Source organism: Plecotus auritus, assembly GCF_963455305.1.
Source record: "Plecotus auritus genome assembly, chromosome: 10".
Classification (NCBI taxonomy): domain Eukaryota; kingdom Metazoa; phylum Chordata; class Mammalia; order Chiroptera; family Vespertilionidae; genus Plecotus; species Plecotus auritus.
The window spans coordinates 49,979,034-50,004,477 of NC_137785.1; the positions used below are offsets into that span (position 1 = coordinate 49,979,034).

Sequence of the window (25,444 nt, forward strand, 5' to 3'; positions counted from 1 at the left end):
TGCTCAGTGCGCCAACCCCCTTGCACCAACCCCCTTCACCCACTTGGGTCTCCTTTTATTCACTGGGTCTCCTATCCTCACCACCTACTTTGCTAATAGCTTATCTTCATCTCTAAAGGAATTTGTGTTCTTGGACATATAGGTAAGGCCTTATTGTGTCACCCCAACTCTAAGCCGCATGAACATTTTGCATATCTTCTTTTTTCTCAGAGTCTGTAGCATTAGACACACCTTTGTTTACAACTGTCTTCCTGAAATATTCTCTCCTCTTAGCTTCCTTGGCAGGAATCTCTCCCGCCTCCAACAGCCCCACACCTGGTGTCTTCACTAGTCTCAGAACCCTGCCCAGGCACTGAGTCGGATATTTTAAACATCTATTAAGTCATGCAGTTCTCAAAACCAACCCAAAGTTAGGTACTCTTCATATTCCAGTTAAAAAGATAATAAGCTGAGATTCAAAGAACTCAAGTGTCTTTTCCAATATCACTCAGCTTATACGTGCTGGAGCATGAACTTATACCGAGGATTTTACAAAACCAATTCACTTGTATGGAATAATGCTTGGAATCCTTCCATTTCTTCCTACAAGTGTGTCTTATCATGTTAACTAGACAGTAAATTTCCTGGTGGTGATACAAAACGTTTTCTATTATTTTTCCTCCTTTTCAGTAGGGCTCTCTGCTGAGGGCTCAGTTGCTAATCCTCTATTGACATCTACAAGATGTGTGATGTCACGTTTCTTCTCTGGGGAAGGGCACTGATCATTCCATTCCCACAGGGAGCTGTGCAGTCACGTGATACCAGCGATAAGCTCCTGTGGGTGCTTCCTGATACACATGGTCCCTCTTTCCTGCAAAGAACAGGATCTGGGATTGGAAGATCCAGGTTCTAACAGTGGCTCCCCCAGAAACCAGAAAATAGGCCATTGGCCAATCCCGTCATTTGTAAATTGAAGATAATAAACCCTGTGACCTCCATGGGCTTTGCTACCTCTAATATTTGGTTGTATGGCCCTCGATGAATGCCTCCAGGCATAGGTATTCTGTAAACTTCGGGGAAACACTGCTCAGCCCTCCAAGAACAGAAAACTACCCAGTTAGGAAGCCCGGCATGCTACCCGAGTTGACATGACCATCTTCTCCCCTTGGAGTCAGTGTGGGGGAGGGCAGGAAGGGCCTTTAGAGTTCAGCAGACTCTTGAAAGCCAGGGCTCCAATACTCACAACTCAGCATGCCCTGAGTAAGTCACTTTCCCTTTTACCTCAATAACAGCCCTTCCTCTTGCCCCATCTCCTACCTCACCTTGCCATAATATACTCCAGTAATATTTTGAAAATTATTTTGTCTTTTGTTTGAAACAAAGTAAATTTTCTAGTGTACAGACGTAGCTGAAACCTTGTAGCTATGCTGTTCGGCACAGTCTGGGGTCATTAAAGTGTGGACAGTGTGAATGTTCCACATGAACGGCCAAGCCTGCTTTGCATATTTCACCCTGGAATTCAGAACCAAGCTACCTGAGGACCCCTAAAACTAAGCAAATAAGCTAAATAGGTCTGCTCAAAATGCAGCTCACACTGTTCTTTAAATAAGGAGGAAAAGGATTATTTTGGGCCATAAATGATCCTTGCTGATAAATTCAGATAAACGTAAAACTGTTTAATATCTCATGCAAAAATCTGGCAAAGGTTTGATACATTTATGACTTTCTGAGTAATTTGGGAGCAAGGCAGACCGACTTCCCAAAATGCACTTTTATAAATATTCAGATGGTGGGTGATTGTAGTAAATCTGGAGAAATATGCAACATGGCATTACGCTTCTCAATCAAATATGCTAAACAGCTCTTTCATTCATTGCACTGGATAAAGAATTCTAATGCGGCAAAATGATTTCTATAAAAGATTCATGGACAAAGTTTGAAAAGTAAATCTGATTAAAAAGAAAACACCTAGCTCCAGCAACTAATTGGGAAAGTTGCTTTAAATATAGCACGGAGAAAATACTCAAGTATTAAGCTGCTTGGGATGCCACTTCTAATTGCTTCATTTGCATTCTGCTTAGGTATTCAATTGATCGGCATACTGACCTGGACAGGTTTTTTACTATTAATCCAGAGGATGGTTTTATTAAAACTACAAAACCTCTGGACAGAGAGGAAACCGCCTGGCTCAACATCTCTGTTTTTGCGGCCGAAATCCGTAAGTGTTTTCCTAAGGGCTTTGATTCTGCTTGATCAATTATTATTCCTTCAGATTCCGCATATTCTGGAAAGGGACAGACAGCTGAGAGAGAATAAACATGTTTTCCATCTTTATAATTTGTTTTTGGTTATCTGTCTAGGAAGTCATCATTATACAAGAAAAGACATAGGGAAGTTTTTGTTTTCTCTGGGTGCAGACTTGGCCAGTGAGCTGATCACCCTGAGCAGCTTGACACTCATGTCCTTCATTGAAGATTTCTCGCTATATCCTGTCACTCAGTTTTGTTTAAAACCAGAGCAGCAGAATCCTTAGAGCCAAGATTTGTGGTTTCTTGTTTACCTCTAGACCAGTGGTTCTCAAACTTGATCATGTGTTGGAATATGATGGAGGGATTGTTATAACAAAGATTTCCCTCAGCACCTCTGGTTCAGTAGGTCTGGGCTGGGGCCTGAGTGTTTTCATTCCCAAGGAATTTCCAGGTAGTTCTGCTACTGCTCTGGGGAACCCCGGTTTGAGAACCACTGCTATGGACTACACTCAGGGCGGCAGGCTGTATTCTAAGCATTTAGAATATAAATAACCTCAGCATCAGAGTCGGAAGAAATAGAAAAGTGGTTCTTCCTGGTCTAATATTCACATTTATCCCAGAGCATCCCCCTCCCCCTGGTCCCAGCATACTTCCGGTTTCAGATGGCTTTTGTGCCAACAATGCCTGTCCCTGCACTGCCTGGAGGAGTGGCTGGCGCTTACTCCTTCCTAAGAGTAACCTTGGACCAACGTGCATTCCTGCCTGGCACTGACTGAATGCTCTCTTTCCAGACAACCGACATCAGGAAGCCAAAGTCCCTGTGTCCATCAGGGTCCTGGACGTCAACGATAATGCTCCCAAGTTCGCTGCCCCTTACGAAGGCTTCATCTGTGAGAGTGATCAGACCAAGCCACTTTCTAACCAGGTACCTTGGTTTTACCCCTCCCCTGGCTACAAGCAAGGCATTGGGAAACAAGTTTGTGGGTTTTTTTTTAAATATCTGTTTATTGATTTCAGAAAGGAAGGGAGAGGGAGAGAGATAGAAATACCAATGATGAGAGAGAATTCTTCATAGGTTGCCTCCTGCACGCTCCACACTGGGAATCAAGCCCACAATTGGGCATGTGCCCTGACTGGAAAACGAACTGTGACCTCCTGGTTCATAGGTCCACGCTCAATCACTGAGCCACACTGGCCGGGCCGAGTTTGGTTTTTGAGAGCATCACCTGGAGATAACTCCCACTACCCAAGAAAGCTTCAGAGCCTCAGTTCAGTTCTGGAACTGTGTTCTCTGATTAAAACCAGGCTTGTTAGCCAGCCGGGAATTTTTAAATAAATGATGTGACAATGTCAGCATGATTTAGTTATGGGCCACCTTTCTCTTTCAGCCAATTGTTACAATTAGTGCAGATGACAAGGATGACACAGCCAATGGACCAAGATTTATCTTCAGTCTGCCTCCTGAAATCATTCACAATCCAAACTTCACGGTTAGAGACAATAGAGGTTCGTACCAAGGTTCCTATGCCTTCAGAGACATAGAAATGGGAAATAGATGGCTTTTATGTTGCAGAGCGCAAGTATTTTCCCTAATCTCAATAATTAATGCCTTTCTGGTGAAGGGCAAACGAGAAATCAAAATGCCACCTTTATTATGAGGCATGGGCTCATTTGGCGCCTATGAATGAGTGAGTCTGATGGTATTTTACTTTGGTTGTTGGCTTTGATGGTCATGAAGTGGTGGCAAAACCAAGTGGGGAAGCTTATAGAATCAATAGCAAAGAACTTCATTCATATTTTTTTTCAGAGGTTGGTGAACCCTAGGGAGGGGAGTGTGGCTTTATGAATGTTGATATCAAGTAGAGATTAAAACAAATTAGGTCAGGTTTACCAGGCAATGGAAATTTCCGGCTGGCCTTCTCTTCCATGCACAGTTGGGATGCAGTGTGATGGGTACAGAGCTGGGTCCCTGAATGTGGCTGCGGGATGACCGCGGAAGGGCATGGACAAAGCACCTTGTGGCCACGGGAAACTTGGGAAAAGCAAATGCTTCCTGCTTCCCAGTGCAAAGTCTTCAGATTGTTTGTGTTGTATAGACCCAAATGGATGCAGTCCCTTGACAACATTGGTGGCTGAGCCAGGATCAAAAACTAAGTTTCTTAACTCCCGGCTGGACTATTTTGGTCTGCAGCTGTTCCAGTAAACCTATGATGATGCAGGTCTGTAAAACAGGCTGACAAACACCAACACTGGACATAGGAATAAAAGGTGGTCCTGAGTGTATATGTTTTCATCAGCTATGTGCTAGCTGTGTGCTAGGCTATACGTTGATTGCTTTCTTGGTGACTGAGGCCAGGCTTATAGGACCTTAAATTAATCGAATAAGTATTATTATTTCTTCATCATCGTTATTATTATCCACTATTATCGGTATCATAAATGCCAGCAGCTATGTTGCAAACACCATGCCAAGACCCTTCCCACACTCTGACCATTGAATTCTCTCAGCCCACCATGGCTAAGGGTTATTATTATTAGTCCCACTTAGAAGATGAGGAAAATGAGGCACAGAATTATCAAGTAACTTGTTCAAAGTCGATCAGCTACAAGCAGAGAAGGGATTGGGAAGTATAAATAGGCAGTTGCGAAATAGCCATGGGGATGTAAAGTACAGCACAGGGAATATGGTCAACAATATTGTAATAACTACATATGCTGCCAGGTGGATACTGGAAATATCAGGGAACACTTTGTATGCTTGTCTAACCGCTAAGCTGTAAGTCTAAAACTAATACAAAATGATATTGAATGTAAACTGTAATTGAAAAAGAAAAAAATTTAAAGTCAATCAGCTGTACAGGAGTTGGATGTAGATGTTAAACCAAGGCTCGCAGAGACTAGAACTTGCAGCCTGAGCCACTGCATCCTGCTGGGCTGGTTATTAGAGCAGAGGAGTGTTCCCCATGCCAGGATTTGGGGGGACCTACTTTATTATTCTTACATTGATTTGAGCATTTAAATGTTTTTTTTTAATTGACTTTTAGAGAGGGAGGAAGAGAGAGAGAAACATTGATGTGCGTGCACAACATTGATGGACTGCCTCCCACATGTGCCCTAGGGAATCGAATCGGCAGCCTTTCACTGCATGGATGATGCCCAATCAACTGAGCCACACCGGTCAGGGCTGAGTTGAGCATTTAAATGCAGCCCTTCTTAATTAGGTGCATCTTAAATGAGACTCTGGGACAGAAGGGCCCAGGTGTTGTGGCAGAGGTTCCTCTCCCGATGCCTTGCGTTCTCGGTGGGCACGCTCTGGACAGCCAGGGTGTGAAGGAAGTTAGAGGGACAGACATATATTTTAAAGGAACTGGACAAAACAATCTCTAATTCCCTTTGTAAATGATTTCCATCATTTCAAAATAGAAACATTGCTTGGAGCTCTTTAATGTTATATTTCATCTGAGGTTTTTCTTGTACTTGTTGGCTTTGGTTCATGTGCATGTGTGAGCGCCTAAAACCCCTTAAAGAGAGAATTCTGCAAAGTCTGGGATAGATAAGTGATTCTCAGCGAGGAGCACATCGCTTCCTTTTGTGAAGGTGCATCTCTCCAGAGAAGGCAGACCCTGGCAGGTAATGGACTTGAATGTTCACTGAGCTGAGGTGAACAAGATGGCACACAGCGTTTTTATAATACTTTCTATGATATGTGAGCACCTTTGAGCTTCTGAGAATCCACTCTTGGAATGTTCTTAATTTCCAAATTATCTTTTACCAACCCTGGGTTGCTACATGGCTACATGGTTTCAGCCTAGGCTTATGTCAGTTTTATGATGGGAAAAACCAACAAACAACTAAAAATTTTATCACTAGTGAGGTGATCTACATGGTTGTCCAGGAAACGCTGGTGTTCTCACATGCCTCAAATGCTACCACCTCTTTTATTGCCTGTCTCCTCAAATACCTGTGGTCAGACATCTATCTGTGTGTTTGTGTAATCCACAACTCTCATCTGAGCTTCATTGCTGGATGTATTGCCTACATCCCCAGTTTATCCTGACACCCCCTAAAACAACAGGTGCTTTTTAGGCTTCCTGGCTATGCCAACATCACCTCCATCATCAGCCTTGTCTTCCTTACTTTTATGTGTGAAATAATACTCAGCTGCTGTTAACTCCCTGAAACGTTACAAAAGACATTGTTCTTTGGGGGGTTATGAGTATGTCCCATTATCCCCGTGCTTCAAGGATGCCACCTGTATTTTCAAGGAGATTATATTCCCATAGATGAGCCAACCCCTTGCACAGTCTGTGTCCCCTTTCTTATAAGAGTCTCATCCTAGATTGGGGCCACCGCTTTTGCAGGAAATTGCTACTTTTTAAGAAAAACGACTTTATTAACTATGGCCAACAGTTAATGAAAACTCCCATGTTTAGAGCTATTATGAAACCTTAAAGCAAATGTAGTCCTATAATTATCATTTAATAGAGTATCTTTCTACTAGATCCTAAAAGTAATTACATACTGAAGTAATCCAAAAGGAGGAATCACTTTCCACATCCTATTAATAGCCTACTGAGTTGCCAGATTTCTCGGCTGAGACTTTTTCCATAGAAAACACGCGGTAATGGTTTATATCACCCTGGGTAAAAGCATCAGTTCTTTCTCCCTGAGTGTTTACTTTCATTATGCCATGTAAATATCTGGGACTGTGTTTGCCTAAACTTGACATAAGCACAGGGCATCTTTTTAAAACCTGAATTCACGGGGGTAACATTCATTAATGAAAGTATATACCTTTCAGGTACGCAATTATATAATACATCTTATGTATACTGTATTATGTGTTCACCACCCCAAGTCAAGTCCCTTTCCTCACCATTTATCTCCTCTGTCCCCTCTTCTACCTCCCCTTAACCTTCCCCCTGGTAGTCACCATACTGTTTTCTATGTCTATGAGTTCTTTTTTTCTTTGCTTAATCCCTTCACCTTTTCACCCTGCTGCCACCCCGCTGCGCTCTGACAGCTGTCAGTCTGAGCTCTGTATCTATGAGTCTGTTTCTATTTTGTTTGTTAGTTTATTTTGTTCATTAGGTTCCAGATATAAGTGAAATCATATGGTAGTTATCTTTCTTTAGAAATATAAGGGAGGAAGCCATCTTCATACACACAAATCTTTTCATTCCTTTTCTCTCGCTCCATTCTACAGCCCCAGCTTCGGAGACGAGTCTGCAGGCAGACAATGGGGATAAAAATGTTCAACATTTAAGTCCCTCCAGGGCTGTTAATACCGAAAAGGGTGCTGTTTGGGCAGATGAAGAGCTGATCCGCCTAGGTTTTGAGATGCATTTACTTTGAAAATGTCAGACTCAATGGCATCTCTAAAAACATAAGAAACGTGGAACGGATAAGGAACGAGCCAAGCAAAAGAAATGCTGGGGCTAGCCCCTCTCATCTGTCTAGCTCTTCATGAACTTATAAAACCTTCCCATGGCCATTGTTTCACTTAATTTCTCAAACAGCCCTACAAGCTGGGCATGTTGAATATTTTCATCCCCATTTTCTAGGTGAGGCAGGGATATGGACATCAGAAGATTCATGCTGCCGATGAGTGAAATAATGGAAAAGTTTGAGTAGTCGGAGGGTTCTCGCTAGTGAGCCTAACACAGTGTATTACGAATATAAAGCTCCTGTCTTTTCTGGTTAATTCTTTTTGCAAAACCTTTGTTTATCCTGTAGTCAAATAATAACAGTCTTCAGAAGAGGTAGAACCTGAAATTCAATTAATCAATCTAGGTTTCCAGGGAAAGTGTGAACCAAAGACAAACTATACTTCGACTTCAGTTTTAATCATAGCCATCATCATTGTGGTAAAATAAATTTGCAAGGTGTTTTATAATTTTCTTCTAGAGCATAATTAATACATATTCCTTGAAGGAAAATTAGAAAATCCAAACAAATAAAAATTTAAATGATAAAATAACTTGATGGTAATATAGTGTCCAGAAATAATCCTGATACTTTGTACACCGTTCCAGATTTGCCGTTGGCATATATTTTGATCTTTAAACAAGGCAGTCATAAAACACACATCCAATTTTCCCCCACTTACTTTTGTCAACATCTTCTTCTAAATAGCTTCCTAATTTCCACCTTAAGAATGTCTGATAACAGTTGACTACTGTTATGTAAATACATTTTATTTGTTTTAAATATATATTGTTTTTATTTCAGAGTAGAAGGGAGAGGGGGAGGGAGGTAGAAACATCAGTGATGAAAGAGAATTATTAATCGGCTGCCTCCTCCTGTACACCCCACACTGGGGATGGAGCCCACAACCTGGAAATCAAACGTTGACCTCCTGGATCATAGATCAACGCTCAACCACTGAGCCACGCCGAGCGGACGCATAAGTACATTTTCACATACATTTGACAAATACCTAATTATTCTTTTAGGCTGAATTCCTGGAGTGGAATGACTGGATCAAAAGTTTTTGATACTTATTGACAAACTATATACCAGAAATATTTATAATAATCTTTAGTAAAATAGGTGAGGTCCCTTTCCTCACCGTCAAGCCAACTCTAGATATTATTTTTCTAAATCATTGATAAATTGATAGGTGAAATATAATCACATTTTAAAATATCAATTTCTCCCATGATTAGTAAAGCTAGAAGTTTAAATAAGTCTTGATAATTTTTTTTTCTTTGTAAATATGCTATTCATGGCCTTCACCCAGTTTTGGAATTGCACATGTATTCGTTAGTCTGTACTTGATTTGTGAAGTTCTTCGTCTTTTAGTGCTATTGACATTTGAGCTGTGGAACCTGTTTCATAGGTTTCCTCCATGTTTCAACGCCCTTCTGATTCTAATCATGCTGTGTTCTCAAGTATAAATGGTGCACTTTTTATATCATTTTTTCTCTGTTTAATATTATCATTCGCAAGGCTTTCCTTATCCCAAATGGATATCAACATTCGCCTAATTTTTCCCTTCTTATCCATCATGCTCCCCGTTTCCAGCGTTTATTCGTATGAAATAGACAACCCCTAATTGTTGCCCATTTCCTAAACATCATTTAAGAAATAATCTGTTATTTCTTAAAGGCTTTGTAATACCATCTTTATCATCATCTCTGATTTTGGGGGGCTTTCGATTCTTTGCATTCTCTCCACTTAACTCTAGTGCTGGTATTGTATTTCTCTTTAATGGTTGCATACACATATATGTTAAAATCTGATGTATATGTTCTCCATATTATTTTTATTTTAGTACTCTTAAGTTTTGGTTTCCTTGTTCCTGTAGATATAATGTAGAATTAACGTTAAGGCGCCTAAAAAGTACATTTGTGAATTTTATTGAGTTTATCTTAAATTTAAGAACTAAATATTTAAAAGCATTCTTCCCATCTGGAGGCATGGTCTGACTTTCCACTGAATCAGTTCTTTCTTCATTTCCATCAGGGATGTTTTGTAGCTTCCTTCATTTTTGTTCTACACATTTCTTATGTGTATGGCTAGCTACTTTACATTTGGATACTGTTGTGAAGTGGATTTTTAACTTACGTTTTTCAAGTGACTACTTTTAATACAAACTGCAGCTATTTTAATTAGTTCATTGTTCTAAAGTGATACAACTTCTCTGCTGATTTTTATGGGTTTCCTAAGGAGACACCAATGTAAAAATTTAATGAGAATTTGCTTCATTCTTTTTTAGTATTTGGTTATTTTTTGTCTAATTGGATAAATGTGCACTTTTACAATATGTGTTCAATAATAGCAATAATAATGGATATTCTCACTTTACTTGCTACTTAAATAGGAATTTTAGTTCTAGAGTTTCACCATTTATAGTTAATATTTGTTTGGTGGGGCATGTGTGTTTTTAGGGAATTTCCTTTCCATTATTTTATTAAGAAATGAATGCCCAATTTTTATCACAACTTTGGATTCTAACAATAAGATGGTTTGATTTTGTCTTTTGATCTAATGATTGGATAATCTAATTGAATGGGAACATCCTAATATTGAAGTTAATATTTTTAATTTCTAAACCTCTTGTTTTAAACAATGATCATTTGATAAAGTAGAGAGGAAGGAGCAAGGGTTAGAGATTAAACATCTGTCTTAACATTTTATCTCTAGAAGGGGATCAGTCTTAATATTAATACATGAATATTTAGCACATAATTAATCTCATTTTAAGAACTGTCAATTATTACAGCACATCTAATTCATGGGCTGAGCTGCTATTTTGAGAGATAGAGGCCCTGGAATACAGAAAGCTGGCATAACTGGACCGCATCCCAGGTTCCCAGGACCCCGGGGCTGAGTGCTGTCCAATACAAAATAGATATATTTCAACTAACGTTGAAGGCCTGTAAGACCATGGTGTTACTTGGCTCCTAAAACACTGATTATTGATGTGAGCAGTAAGGGGCAATTTCAGGAGCTTGCAAAAAGTTTCTGTTATAATAACAAGAATACTCTTAGGACTTTCAAGTCAACAAATTGAAAGTGTAACCCTTCAGACAACTTGAAACACCTTTCCTGTCTTATTTGACCTTCTCTGCCCTTGATGGCTCTTCCACATTTAGTGCCACTGTGACTTCCATCAAAAGCTGGGTGTTCCCTTGTTCTTCTATAGCAATCTCTTCTTTCCATCCCTCCATAATCATGGACAAATGAGCTGTTCTCTTGTACTGTGGCCGGGAAGTGTCCTGGGAGTGAGCTGTAGCAGTGACTAGGACATAGTCCCTGATGCCAGGGAGTTCCCAAAGCCCATGGGGCTAAGTTAGTTATACTGTGAAAGTTCAGCGAATTTTGATAATGGCTAGGAAGGACCTGTGCACAGAGGAGCCTGCCGGTCATGGTGGCCCCCAAACAGGCCTGGCTGACTCCAGTCTTGCCACCACTTAAACAAGCCCTTACTAATAGACATACCTGAAGATGCCTCTCCAATTAAAATTCCTCTCTGGCTCTCCATTGCCTATGCATTTTTAAAACAACATCAATATATATTGATTGATTTCAGAGAGGAAGGTAGAGGGAGAGAGAGAGAGAAACATCAATGATGAGAGAGAATCATTGATCGACTGCTTCCTGCACATCCCCTACCTGGAGATCAAGCCCACAACCCAGGCATGTGCCCTGACTGAGAATCAAACCACAACCTCCTGGTTCATAGGTCGACGCTCAACCACTCAGACACACTGGCCAGCCATCTCCTATGGATTTACCTGGCACTTTATAGCAAAGAATTATGTGATCTCCCTCCATCCGTGTAAACTTGGCCTTTGTCTCTTTTCTCTTGCTACCTTGAACCTTAAGCTCTGGAAACTTCAGACCACCTGTACTCTCCCCAATATGCCGCACTCTCACCCATCTGTGCTCGGCTCTGTGGGAATGTGCTCCTCTGCCTATTCCTCTTCCATGTCTCACTGTCAACGAAGTCTCTTCTAGGTGTCCCCAACCCCAGCCCATCTTAGAGGCTTCCTCCTCTATGCTCCTTAGTTTTCTTACCACCCTGCATTCTGAGCAATTATTTCCCTGCCTGTTTCCCACTAGACTATGAGCTCAGTGGGGGCATCATCCCAACATTAAGAAAAGTGAGTTGACCAAATGCATGAGTTAAAATCAAAGAGCGGATGGAATAATACCATGTCATGTGCTTCTGAAATTTCAAAGATTAGTTACTATTATGAAAGAAATGATTATGTCATGATATAAGCCTCAGGCTGAAAAAGACAACCCATCTTTTGATGTTGGCATGTTCCAAAGGAGTCGATGTCACATCACTCACCCCTCCACCCATGCATTATTGATAATTCCATAAAATCACACTGGATATCCAGGGCTTGGGTACAGCGAGAGATGACCTTCACATGAAAGTATTTGTCAAGAATCATATCTAAGATGGGCCAGTTGCAGGTCGAATGAGCTCTGATACGTGATACATTCAAAGTTTCTTTTGAACTTAAAAAAAACACAAACATAACAAAAAGTTTGCATGACAAACAGATTTGGCTGAGTAAAGGAAGACAGCCAAGATTCACCCTGATTGGATCAATTGGCAAGCATCTTTTCCTTTTCTTTCCCTTGTACTATTTTTTGTCTAAACTAAGTACATTTCTTTTTTTATGAGCAGCACCAAATAACATTCAAATATGCCTCTGGTTTTTCACTTTCACTATTTGAAGACACCCAAGCAGATTTCCGTGGAACTTTTTCCCCCCTTTAATTGCTTTTGGCAGATCAGAATGGCAGATGTCTTTTAATGCCCTGCCATTTTCACTATGTAAATAATTATGTTCCTTTCCTGCCTGAAATTCATCGCTGCAGTATGTCCAACGCAGAGCACAGTTTATCTGGGAACCCGCCCCTCCCCATCCAGACGAAAAAAAGCCATAGTTCTCCTTGATGGATCCCACACGTTATGCATTCAAGGCTTCCTCCTGTCACTGACTTAACTAACTCCTGGGATTTCTCAGCTCACTAAAAGATCATAAATGTTTATATCCCACTGAATTCTTTAGAGGTTTTGAACCAAGAAACAGTTAGGTGGTATATTTCTTTCTCCTTCCCCATCACCAAGGAGAAAATGATCCCAAACAGAAGTGGAGGGAGAGTTGATTCTAAGGGAGGTGATAAATTACAACAATGAAAAATCTATTATAACAATGAAGAAACAGTGCACAGCACTTAGATATCTTACCCACACACACACATAAGCAATTATTCCTACAATGCTGTTTATTGTATCCCATATGTTGCCCCTCCCTCAGTTTTAAAGTGATAATGAAAAGATCATGATCACCCCTCCCCAGTGGAGTGCAGACCCTTGATTTAGTGGGGAGATATTACAGCCTTCAGTCCTGGGTCAAACATTTTTTTTTTATGAGCACATTGAAACCAGCCTACAACTAGCTTCTTCTAGAATTTACCTCATTGCAGCATTTGCTTCATTGCAAAATATTGAGAAAATGGTGGATTTCTTTTTGTCTCTTGCATGTTGATGTGTGTGTGTGTGTGTGTGTGTGTGTGTGTGTGTGTGTGTGTCTCAGGAAATGCTGTGGGAATAGGTGTTAAATGTGGGTCCCTCTGCCATACAATTCTTAGGTTTCTAGGAGCCACTCTTTTCTTTTTCTGGGACCTGAGTCTACCTGGATCTTCCCATAGGCTATGGGGGGGGGGGAGGGTCCAAATAATTATATAACCATATTGGGGACATTTGGTAAAAAAAAAAAAAAGAACCAATGTAATTGATATGCTTTGGTGTCAGGATTCTAGGGATGGGTGTGTTCTAACAGAAATACAGGGACACTGCCAAAACCGGTTTGGCTCAGTGGATAGAGCGTCAGCCTGCGGACTGAAAGGTCCCAGGTTCGATTCCGGTCAAGGGCATGTACCTTGGTTGCGGGCACATCCCCAGTAGGAGGTGTGCAAGAGGCAGCTGATCGATGTTTCTCTCTCATTGATGTTTCTGACTATCTATCACTCTTCCTTCCTCTCTGTAAAAAATCAATAAAATATATATTTAAAAAAAATACAGGGACACCTAGAGGAGTTTGACTCCTAGTTTTGTGTTTTCCATGTGATTGTAAGTAATTGCTTCCCTCTTTGTTTCTCAATTTCCTTTCCTATAAATAAGGGTAATTATAATTTCTGCACACAGTTTCAAGAATTCTTTGCGGAAAGGTGTGCAGAAATAACAAGGAATAGATTTGCACATATTAGCAGCTCAATAAATGTTGCCTAGTTGAATCTGACTCAACATAAACAACAGAAAAGAATAACGAGATAAACAATGAAGTGATTTAGCAGGAACACAATCCACAGTATAGACACAGGCAGTGTTGATCAGGTTGGGTTCAGAAGTGAAGGGGTAGGAGGTGGAAACTGGAATGAACTGCAGGCTAAGGAATCGGTAAGATCTGACTGTGGAAAAGCCAGATTGATGCTGAGATGTGGGGGAAGGAATATAATCCAGCTATTCATTCTGTCAGCACTCAGAACACCGCTAAATGGGCCAAGATGAGCAAGTAAGGCCCCTGCCCTCAAGGAGATTACTGTCTCGTGAAAAGGATAGACATTCAAACAATCGCTATAGACTGAAATGTGCAATTATGTGCATTGACTACAGGTGGGAAGAGAGTTCATATGGTGTTCAGAAAGGAAATGCCCAAGCTATTATGCTCATTTTTAAGCATTAGTAACATCAAATATAAATAACACAAACTTTAAAAATATCATTTGAAATATCTATTATTTCAGTTCCTCAGAATGAAGATAGCAAATACTGGCATCAAAAATTAAAAGTGATTTTTCAAACATCCCAACTCTCAGTATTAAAAAAAAATCTAAAATTAAACTTTCCAACCATGTCTTATGCCATTGCTTAGCATGCATACTTCCAACATTATTAAAGCTTAAAACTCCACTAGGACTTTGGACACACACTATGTATGTATTTCACATGTGTGCTTATGCATGTATTTCCCATCATGTTGATAGCGCTATTGCCATGTTCGTAGGGAAAGTAGAGAGGGCCCAGAGGAGAGAGATCAAATAATGATTATTCTGCTGGTGACTGCACAACTCACTGTCTTCAGGGTGTGGGAGCTTTTATGTGGTACATAGATCTACTGTGTCTCTTGAGGTTTGAGCACAAAGGGTAGAGGAGGCAGATTTGGGTCCGAAGTGAATAAAGTAACAGCAAGACTTGGCCTAGGTTCTTCAGGTCTTAAGGTCCCCAAGACAGCTGACCCCAGGGCCTTTCTCAGAGGCTACAGTGTCTCTGACCAGGTCAGGCCATGGGGAAGCTTTAGCCTGGCTGAGAAGGACAGAGGAGAGGTGGTAAGATGGTGAGAAAGAGCATCTTCTGAGCTTTAGGGAAGCTTGCCAGCCCTGGATCAAGCCACTCTCCTGACACCAGGGCAAGAGCAGAATGCACTAATCCTTTGTAGCAGCCCTTCCTCTTTTCAAATTGTTAATACGCAGGGGCTGCACCCACACATTGCCCATTTTGCTCTGCTCCCTGGTTTTTGGTTTTGTTGTTGTTTGTTGGTGGTGGGGCTTGCTTGTGTGTGTGTGTGTGTGTGTGTGTGTGTGTGTGTGTGTGTGTGTGTGTGTCTAATACAAGAGTGGTAACCAATCAAGGACTATTTCCCCATCATAATTTTCCTTATTTATTTTTTTAAAATTTGCTGAAGAAATGATGAGTTTTAATAACCAGTGACATCAACAAAAGTTGAAGACATTGCCTTAAAAAGTTTGTGGATTATGGAAACCATCTTGCCAATGACTATCAAGAGTCACATCCTATGAACCAGATATTTTAACAAAACAGTCATATCCAATGAACCAGTAATCATAAGACATTCATCTCAGAAAACAGTCTGAAATTTGAAACCATTAGGTAAAAAAATATATATTATATCAACATTATACATGAGTTGAAAAACACTGCATGCAGTGTAAGAACCCAGGAGTAAATTTTAGATAAATTAATATTTTTTTGGAAATTTTAAAAACATTGGGAAATTCTTAAGAAAGGCAGAGGAGAAAAACCATAAAACTAATGTCCTGCTTTTTTTTAACTTAGCATATCACCAAAATGTCCCAGGTTATTCAAGTATAGTCCCCGCCCCCCTCCTTTTTTTATGTTAATCCTTACCTGAGGATATTTTTTCCATTGATTTTATTTTTTAGAGTGGAAGGGAGAGTGGGAAGGAGAGAGAGAGAGAGAGAGAGAGAGAGAGAGAGAGAGAGAGAGAGAGAGAGAGAGAAGAGACACATCAATTAAGACACATTGATTGGTTGCCTTCCTCACCTGGGATCAAACCTGCAACTCAGGTACTTGCTCTTGACCAGGAATTGAACCTGTGACCCTTTGGTCCTCAGGCCAACACTCTAACCTCTTGCCACATGGGCCAGAGCTATATTTTCCCTTTTTAATGTCAATTGTATGTATTGCTCCATTGGGCCACATTGTCTTCATGACCATTATATTTGCATCCCCGTTATTATCAGGAACCTTTACCTTGTGTTAGTGTAATGACAGAGTGCACAGGCAAAACCAGCATATGATTAGCAGTCCAGGTTGTAGACATAACATTTTGAATCTTGAATTTATTTCCCATTAATAGAACACTATAACTTGTGCATGACATCTACTAGTAATTAATGGCTTGTTTGCAAGTTTTTGCCTAAATGGGGGGAAAAATGGAACTAGTTACGTGCTTGTAGCCAAGGGTGAGGACATTGGGTGTCAAGATGAAAAAAGGGGGTGCTTGAGAAGCATTCTCTTACCTTGGGAATACGCTGCCCAAGACTGAAGAGCATGGACTGTTTCCTTACCTGATGACGAGCCTTCTATGTAGGCAGTGAGTTGCTTCCCAAGCTGACATTTCCAAGAATTCACTTTCCATTCTTTGCCAATAAACCTCTCTTCATTAGTCTACTGCAGAAAGGAGAGATTCGAGAAAAGGATTAGTGCATATCTCCAACATTCGGGCACCGTGCTAAGTACTTTTGTGAATGTAATCAAATTTAACCCTAAATTTACTACTTTCTTAGATGAGACTATAGAAATTCAAGGCATTTACTTAGTGTGTCTAAAGTAAAGCAATTAATTTGTAGGTGACTTAAAATTCAAACCCAGGTCTGTTTGACCCTAAATACTAAGAAATTTGCTCTTTGGAAACTTTATAAAGGAGAAGGCCCTAAGAAATCTCTTGGTGGAAATTTAAAACTAAATACATTTGACTTTTATGGCCTTGTTTTATTAAATATGGAGTTAATTTGACATGTCCCTGAAAATGTGTCATCATGGAACCTCTTGTTTTCCCTTGGGTCACCCAGAAAGCTTGGAAACATGTATGCCCCAAGTGAGGGGACCCTATTAAATACAGATTGAGAATGGCTGGCTTATTAAAATAATTTAGATGAAAGAGAATCTGTGGTCAAACCTAAAATGCAAGGTTGATTTCCAGAATAGGGGTTCTGTTATTATTGTTAGTGCGTTTCTTTTTCCATTTGTTTTTCTAGATTTGTTTTTCATGAAGTGTCTGCCCAGAGAGGGAAAGATCGGTGGCCAGAGTGGACCACAAGAAAGCCTCTCACAGGCCGCAGCACTGGATCCTCTGGCATGTCCCTCCCAAAAGAAAGCGTGTCCTTCCATTGGTGCTGGGGCCACTTGGATCTAGAGAGGGACTATTTTATCTGCTCAAGCCACACGGAGCACCTACGTGTCCAGCCAGGCTGGTGGAACACGTTTCCTGACCCACATTCACCCTTCCCCGGGTCTCCAGCTCTGGAAGATCTCGGTACTGCGTGTTATTTTTTTCTGGTAGAACCCTGAGCCCTCTGGAAGCACAACACGGAGGACAGCCACTGACTTTTATGACATGATTTGGTTCCAATGACAATCCCATGCTTAAGGCATGCTTGATCTCAACCAGAGTCCTCATTTTTTTAAAATATGTTTTTATTGATTTCAGAGAGGAAAGGAGAGAAAGAGAGAGAGAGAGAGAGAGAGAGAGAGAGAGAGAGAGAGAGAAGCATCATTGATGAGAGAGAATCATTGATCAGCTGCTTCCTGTACTCCCCTTACAGGGGATCGAACCCCCAACCCAGGCATATGCCCTAACTGGGAATTGAACCATGACCTCCTGGTATCTAAGTCAACATTCAACCACTGAGTCACACCAGCCAGGCAAGGGTCCTCATTTTAAAGATGAACAAGGGAGGCTCTAGATGGGACAAGGGACTTCTAAAGTGTATAATTAGCACATGCCCAAGAAGAGAGCCTCAGCCCATTTATTTCCCACCTCTAGAGCTAATCTTAACATTCATATGTCAAAGATGTTTGACTAGAAGAGATTAAATAAGAGTTCTTGAGATTCTATTGATCTGTCCCTCAGAGATTTAAATGCTCCAGTCAGCTGGGTACTTTGATGAGCTTCTGTGCCATCGTTTCAGTGAGCCTGAGAGGGCTCAGCTGTTCACAGTAAGAAGCGTCTTGAATTCACACGCTGGTGTCCTGCTTAGATCCGTGGTTCCCATTAGTGTTTGATTTTCATTTACTTTCATGTGGAAGCCAGCCTGCTGGGATCCAGAGGGACAGTCTTGCATGGATGGCACACGGAAGAACAGATTTTAAATCACGGCCTCCACAGGTTTAAAGCGCCAAAAATACTCAGCTCACATTGCCTCCAGACAGCACCATGGGTAACAGGGTGGGACCCCATAGATAAACACTGGGGATGTCACCCATATCTGAGAGGTACCTTTAACCAGGCAATTTTACTATTGTGCTTTCCTTCTTAAATTTTTAATATTCCTTTTTATTCATGATGTTGTTAGAGACATTTCAGATCATTAATATGGGGGTAGATATTGTAACTTAATTTGCAAAAGTCTTACTGAACTCCAAAGAATTTATGAGAAGGGAAAAATAATATATTTTGAAATAATTTATTATAGATATATAAATGCTTTTCTAATTGTTAAGCACAGAATAGTGGTGTACCCTAGAGTAAATGGGTCAAAATTGTCAGGAAACTGGGTTTACAGTTAACATTTTATTTGACCTGTTTATGTTAACTTTTTCATGATTTTCCGCAGTATATGTAATTTTTTCTTCAGAGATAAGAGCCATGGATGTCAATCACACAAAATTCAGAAACTATAGAGACGAGGGCTAGCTCTTTGGCCCTGCCTTGATTGAGATGTTGGCAGCGAAGGGCAGAGACATCTTACCTTATGCGCTACCTCGAGTGTCTGCTTATCCCTAAATGTGTATTTTCTCTCACCGAGAACATGTTACATTTCATTTCACCTAAAATATATCAAAGCGATTTTGAGATTCTAAGGTATCTTTTCCTATGACAAGAGCTAATTCATAGTACTGTCAATCCATTGAGAGCCTGCTAGCTATTGGGCCATTGTGTTAGTGATAATATTCATGTTGCTATAAATTTCTGTTTGACCCTAAATACTAAGAAATTTGCTCTTTGGAAACTTTATAAAGGAGAAGGCCCTAAGAAATCTCTTGGTGGAAATTTAAAACTAAATACATTTGACTTTTTTGGCCTTGTTTTATTAAATATGGAGTTAATTTGACATGTCCCTGAAAATGCGTCATCATGGAACCTCTTGTTTTCCCTTGGGTCACCCAGAAAGCTTGGAAACATGTATGTCCTAAGTGAGGGGACCCTCTTAAATACAGATTGAGAATGGCTGGCTCACAAATGGAGGCAGGCCACACAGAGGAGGGGTGTGTGTGTGTGTGTGTGTGTGTGTGTGTGTGTGTGTGTGTGTGTGTGTAATTTGATGGAGCATATTCCAAATTTCACCTGTCTTATAATACCAGTGTCCTTCTCCCCACCCCCCACCCCCACCACCAGCATACAACCTGGGAAACATATTTTTGGGGTGTAGAGAGATGCAGAGAAAATGATGAGGAAGCATTTGGGGCAAAGGTTACAAAAGACTGAGAAACACTTGAAAGCTCACATCTGGAATTTGGGTCAAACCTTTCCCAGAACAGTTACATCATTGGTTCAACAAAGACTGATTGAATGTCTGCTGTGTGTCCAGCACTGGAAAGGCTTCGATGAATCAGATAAAATCCCCTATTCTCCCACAAGTTCATAGTCTATGAGATGTCAAATAATGACAGAGCAGCGGGATACCAATTTTTGCAGGAATACAGTGTTATGGGTCACAAAGGAGGTGAGGGGAAAGGTCTAGAAAGGCCTCCCCAAAGAGATGACTTTGGGATTCAATTTGGAGGCCTGAGGAGTTTACCTGCCTGGGTCAAAGGAATGGCTGGGGGGTTGTGGGCAGGGGGGGAGCATTAGAGCAGCAAAGAGACCGGGAGGCCAAGGAAGAGTGCTGTGCCTGGGGGCAGTGACTTCAGCATGCCAGGCGGATCAGGGACGGGTGGGGAAGGGCTGGATGTGAGGCTGGAAGGCAGAACCAGGTCCAGATTCAGGCACTTTCTGGTGGCTGACTGTGTCCATGTGGGCTGTGCTGTGTGGGCAACAGAGAAAACCTGGACTCATTGTAAGCAGGAGGGGTGGCATGTTCAACTGGGTGTCTGGTGGTGCTGGACTTTCAAGGAAACTATAACCCTGCTGCTGGCTTTACAAAGTGTTTCCTCTGACAGAAGGTATTTTCCTTTGGGACTCATGACTGAGTTCGTAGTTTGGGCAAGGTTGGAGCGTGGACAGGGAATCTCTGAGAAACAAACAAACAAACACGAAAACTGGCCAAAGGCTTGTCATGAAGTAGGGAAAGTGCAAAGAAGGGTGTTTTTTTTTGTTTGTTTGTTTTGTTTTGTTTTCATACTCACTCAAGTATTTATTTACATCCTGCACTAACATAGACTGTGTGGTGGAAGCCCACACTTGCTGTATTTGAGGAAAAGGACAACACCCAACTAAAAAAGGGTGTGGTTATCTTGCCAACGAAAGCGCTGAGTTCTGAGTTTTGTTCCAAAACTGCAGAGGTTATACTGTGCTCCTATCACAGCAAATGACTGCAGCGTCTCGAGACGCCTAGACTACAGAACAGGAGGGGAAGACTGTTAACCTTGGACATGAGAGGAGCACCCTCCAATCCTACAGGCTGTGATGCAAAGGGTCTGGTTCCGAGAGCTCACCCTGTCTCCCCTCTTCCCACAGATAACACCGCGGGGGTGTATGCCCGGCGCGGGGGCTTCAGTCGGCAGAAGCAGGATTTGTACCTCCTTCCCATCGTGATCAGCGACGGTGGCATCCCACCCATGAGTAGCACCAACACCCTCACCATCAGGGTCTGCGGGTGCGACGTGAATGGGGCGCTGCTCTCCTGCAACGCCGAGGCCTACATCCTGAATGCCGGCCTGAGCACGGGCGCGCTCATCGCCATCCTGGCCTGCATCGTCATTCTGCTGGGTAAGGGCTCCCCTGGCACCTGCAGGGAGGGCCTTCCTAGATGCCCGTCCTTGAAACACAGATATTTCTGAGGCCAGGCTGGCTGCTGGAACTAGGCTGTGTGCTGTGGGTGAAATCTGAGACAGAGGCAGTTCCTGCTCCTGCACTTTATGGAATGGGGGGTGGGGGGGGTGGGGGGGGAGGGAAACTAACTAGCAGTTAGAGCAGAGTTGGGGGAAGGCTATAAGCAACTTGCCAGGCACCCCAGGACTGAATAGTAGAAGCCACCTGGGGGTGCCGTGGGGTCACCAGAGAAGGTTTTGCAGGAAAGGAATCTGGGCAGAGACCTTGTATATGAGCAACGCTTTGCCATACAAGAGGAAGGAGAATGATTAGAGGCAGAAAGAATAATCATGAGGCAAATGACAGTGAGTGAAGGACTCGCGAGGAACTGGAGGAAGGTTGAAGGTCCCCTGCCGGAAACTGGGCCTTGACTCCCCCTCTAATTAGCATATGTCATATCTGGGGTTATGCCTGGGCTTAAGGGGACCCTGAGAATTCTTTCTGCGCTGGCAAACTGGGCTAGGGACCCCTCTCCTTCTCTTTCCTCCCATCTATGGTTTCCTCTGTGATAACAGGCATGTACTGAGGCTCATAACATCCACCATGGCTGGGCCTCAGGAAGAGTAGATCAGTTCCCCCAGCTTCTCAGAACCTGTAAGTGACAAAAGTCAAGATTCAAATGCAAGTATGTCTGACACCAAGTTTATGCTTTTTCCACGATGTGTAGATCATTGCTGAATGAATGAATGGGGTTCAGTTACATAGGGGAGAACCAGTGAGCTCAGTTCCACAGAGTTCCTGATGATTGTCTGGGTACCAGGCCCCATGTCTGGCCCTGGAGGGAGGGGTTAAAGAGAAGACCTAGACAAGATCTCAGTGATGGATAAGTTCATCGTCTATGGAGGAAAATATGCCTGAACAGATAAACTACAAAAGCACATAGGGCGGTGAACCAAAGATGTTGGGGGCACAAGAATAGAAAGTGCCTGACCTTGACTGGGAAGGTCAAAAGGTCAGAGACATCTTACTGGTCCGGTCCTGAAAGAGTTTCCCAGTGGGTGAAAGAGGCTGGGATGGATGGCTATTGCAAGCTGAACATAAAAGAGCGCTAAGATATTCACAGGCTACCTGGGGAGCCAGGGCTGTGTACCACCTCATAAGGATTATGATGATGGTGGGAACGGGGGCTGGTCGGTGCAAGAAGCAGGTGTAAGAGCTCGATCTGGTGCCAGGAAAGGTTTCCAGCATGAAGGATAAGACAGAGTCAGCCAAGCAAAGCGAATGAGAGGAAGTGGTCTGGGCAAGTGTTGTCAAGAACAAGGCAGAGAGGAAGGACACTGCTTGATGAGCTGCTGGGGGCCGGGTACGGTCTGGGCAGGTGCAAGCACTCATCCCTGCATCTCACAGTGATGGAGGGCTCGGGGGGTGGGGGGGGTGTTCTCAGACCACCTGCCATATTCAGTCACGAACATCTTCTCCAGTGTTGCTGAGTGTGGGGGAGTGTCCCAATGGAACAGTGGAGAAGCCCCCTGGGAGGAGGCGACAGATAAAGAGTGAACCTTGCCTGAACTTCCCCTGGAAGCAGCTCTGCCCACTCGCCCATGTTGCCTGAGCTTAGTGGGATCCCTTCCTTCACCTGGAGTTCGAGATGATGCTCTTTTCCTCCATTCAATCAAAGAAGAGAAGACTTGTCTCTCGGGGTCTTTATAAACATTCCCTCCTCTGTACGGTGGTTTGAAGATACAGCACCATTTCTCATGAAGAGGGAGTAGGTCCAGGCTGACCCCAGCCCCAGAGCTCTGGGCGGGAGCAGGGCATCGCCTCCCATAAAAGGGAGGCCTGAGCCCTGTGAGCAGACACGTCCGTAACCTAGAGAGGCAGCTGTCTCCCTTTGCTAAAAGAAACTGGCCTCAGCCATGTTTAAGAGGCTGCAGATCACATATTTTAGAATGCTCCCAATTCTTAGGAGGATGACTTCCAGGTAGTGACTGACTCATTTGTAACAAGCTCAAAATAGCTCCAGCGTGCCGGTTTGTTTGGATATCATATTGTCCTGGCAGCAGTCTGCAGAGGGAGGGCGGGTGGAGGGCACGTAGCACGTCTGTGGGGGCTCTAGGTAAAGCTCTCCTTTCACAGATGGGTTCCCCCAGGCAGGGAACCCAGGAATCCTGGGCTGCACCTGTTCTCACTTGCCTTCTCCTTTCTTGTAGTCATCGTGGTGTTGTTTGTGACCCTGAGGAGGCAGAAGAAAGAGCCGCTCATCGTCTTTGAAGAAGAAGATGTCCGAGAGAACATCATCACCTACGACGACGAAGGGGGCGGGGAGGAAGACACGGAGGCCTTTGATATCGCCACCCTCCAGAATCCCGATGGCATCAACGGGTTTATCCCGCGCAAAGACATCAAGCCCGAGTACCAGTACATGCCTAGACCTGGGCTCCGGCCAGCGCCCAACAGCGTGGATGTTGATGACTTCATCAACACCAGAATACAGGAGGCGGACAATGACCCCACCGCCCCTCCCTATGACTCCATCCAAATCTACGGCTACGAAGGCCGGGGCTCGGTGGCCGGGTCCCTGAGCTCCCTGGAGTCGGCCACCACAGATTCAGACTTGGACTATGACTACCTACAGAACTGGGGACCTCGTTTTAAGAAACTAGCAGACTTGTACGGTTCCAAAGACACTTTTGACGACGACTCTTAACAATAACGATACAAATTTGGCCTTAAAAACTGTGTCTGGCGTTCTGGAGAACCTAGGAGATATGGAAACAGGTATTTTTTTAAATCAAGGAAAGGCTCATTTGAAACTTAGCAACATTTTACAGAGAGGATACGTTTAATAAAGCCGAAAGGACATCAAAGTGGTAAATACTGTGAAGTACCTTTTCTCACACAAAAAAGGCAAAGGTTGAAGTTGTTTATCAGCTTCGCTGGAGGGAAACCACTTGGCGTACGGAATATTTAAGCGAAGGAGAAACCTAACGGTGAACTTGCAATGAAGGGGGATCGTGTATGTGTTATGAACATCTAAGTCCTTCTTTCTTCTTTTTCTTCCTTTTTTTTTTATTTGTCAAAGAAGCTTCCACAAAATTAGAAAGGACAACAGTTCTGAGCTGTAATTTCGCCTTAAACTATGGACACTCTATACGTAGTGCATTTTTAAACTTGAAATATATACTATTCAGCCAGCTTAAACCCATACAATGTATGTACAATACAATGTACAATTATGTCTCTTGAGCATCAATCTTGTTACTGCTGATTCTTGTAAATCTTTTTGCTTCTACTTTCATCTTAAACTAATACGTGCCAGATATAACTGTCTTGTTTCAGTGAGAGGCGCCCTATTTCTATGTCATTTTTAATGTATCTATTTGTACAATTTTAAAGTTCTTATTTTTAGTATACATACAAATATCAGTATTCTGACATGTAAGAAATGTTACGGCATCACACTTATATTTTATGAACATTGTACTGTTGCTTTAATATGAGCTTCAATATAAGAAGCAACCTTTGAAATAAAAAAAAAGATTCTTTTTTAATTCTGGGTTTGATTCTTAACATTGGAAAAATTAAGTATTTCTAATGACCCTTTTATATTTCTAATTCAAGATATTGTGATCTTTGAATAACCCTATTTATGATCTGTTCTAGTCCACTGCTTTTACTGTTTATTTAAAATCAAATGTGTTTTGCAAATAGGTTTTCGGATAAGATTCTGTAACATCGTGCATAGCTTTGTTTGTACAATCTCAGTGTTAGCTCCTGGCTTCTCTTTGCACACATCTTCTGAAAAAGGAGGATGCTAAAGATCTAGGTCAGTCTATGACTTTGCAATACTTGTTAAATCATATGCATTTATCTTGTATATCAGTAATTCGATAGTTCCAAGAGAGGAATCTGTGAGAGGAAATGAGATGATCAGAACTCTAAAGTTCAAGATGTAATTTTTTAAAAATATATTTTTATTGATTTCAGAGAGGAAGAGAGAGGGAGAGATGGGAACATCAATGAGAGAGAATCATTGATCGGTTGTCTCCTGCATACTCCCTACTGGGGATTGAGCCCGCAACCCAGGCATATGCCTGACAGGGAATCAAACAGTGGAATCCATGTCAGATTGGTTCGTAGGTTGACACTCAACCACTGAGCCACACTGGCCGGGCCAACATGTAGATTTTATGCCCCAACCTAGCATTTTGGGGGTGGGGGTGAGAAGAG

The 25,444-nt window shown here is 42.2% G+C and overlaps 1 protein-coding gene across 1 annotated transcript in view; it reads left to right on the plus strand.

Annotated features, from left to right (window-relative positions):
• Positions 1 to 24,763, plus strand: part of CDH11 (cadherin 11) — a 140,103-nt gene extending 115,340 nt beyond the window's left edge. The window contains exons 9-13 of the mRNA XM_080645850.1: positions 2,061 to 2,197; positions 3,020 to 3,153; positions 3,617 to 3,734; positions 20,921 to 21,172; positions 23,425 to 24,763. Coding sequence (XP_080501976.1) covers positions 2,061 to 2,197; positions 3,020 to 3,153; positions 3,617 to 3,734; positions 20,921 to 21,172; positions 23,425 to 23,921 — 1,138 coding nt within the window. The 3' untranslated portion in view covers positions 23,922 to 24,763. The remainder of the gene's footprint in view (positions 1 to 2,060; positions 2,198 to 3,019; positions 3,154 to 3,616; positions 3,735 to 20,920; positions 21,173 to 23,424) is intronic.
• The last annotated feature ends 681 nt before the right edge of the window (positions 24,764 to 25,444 follow it).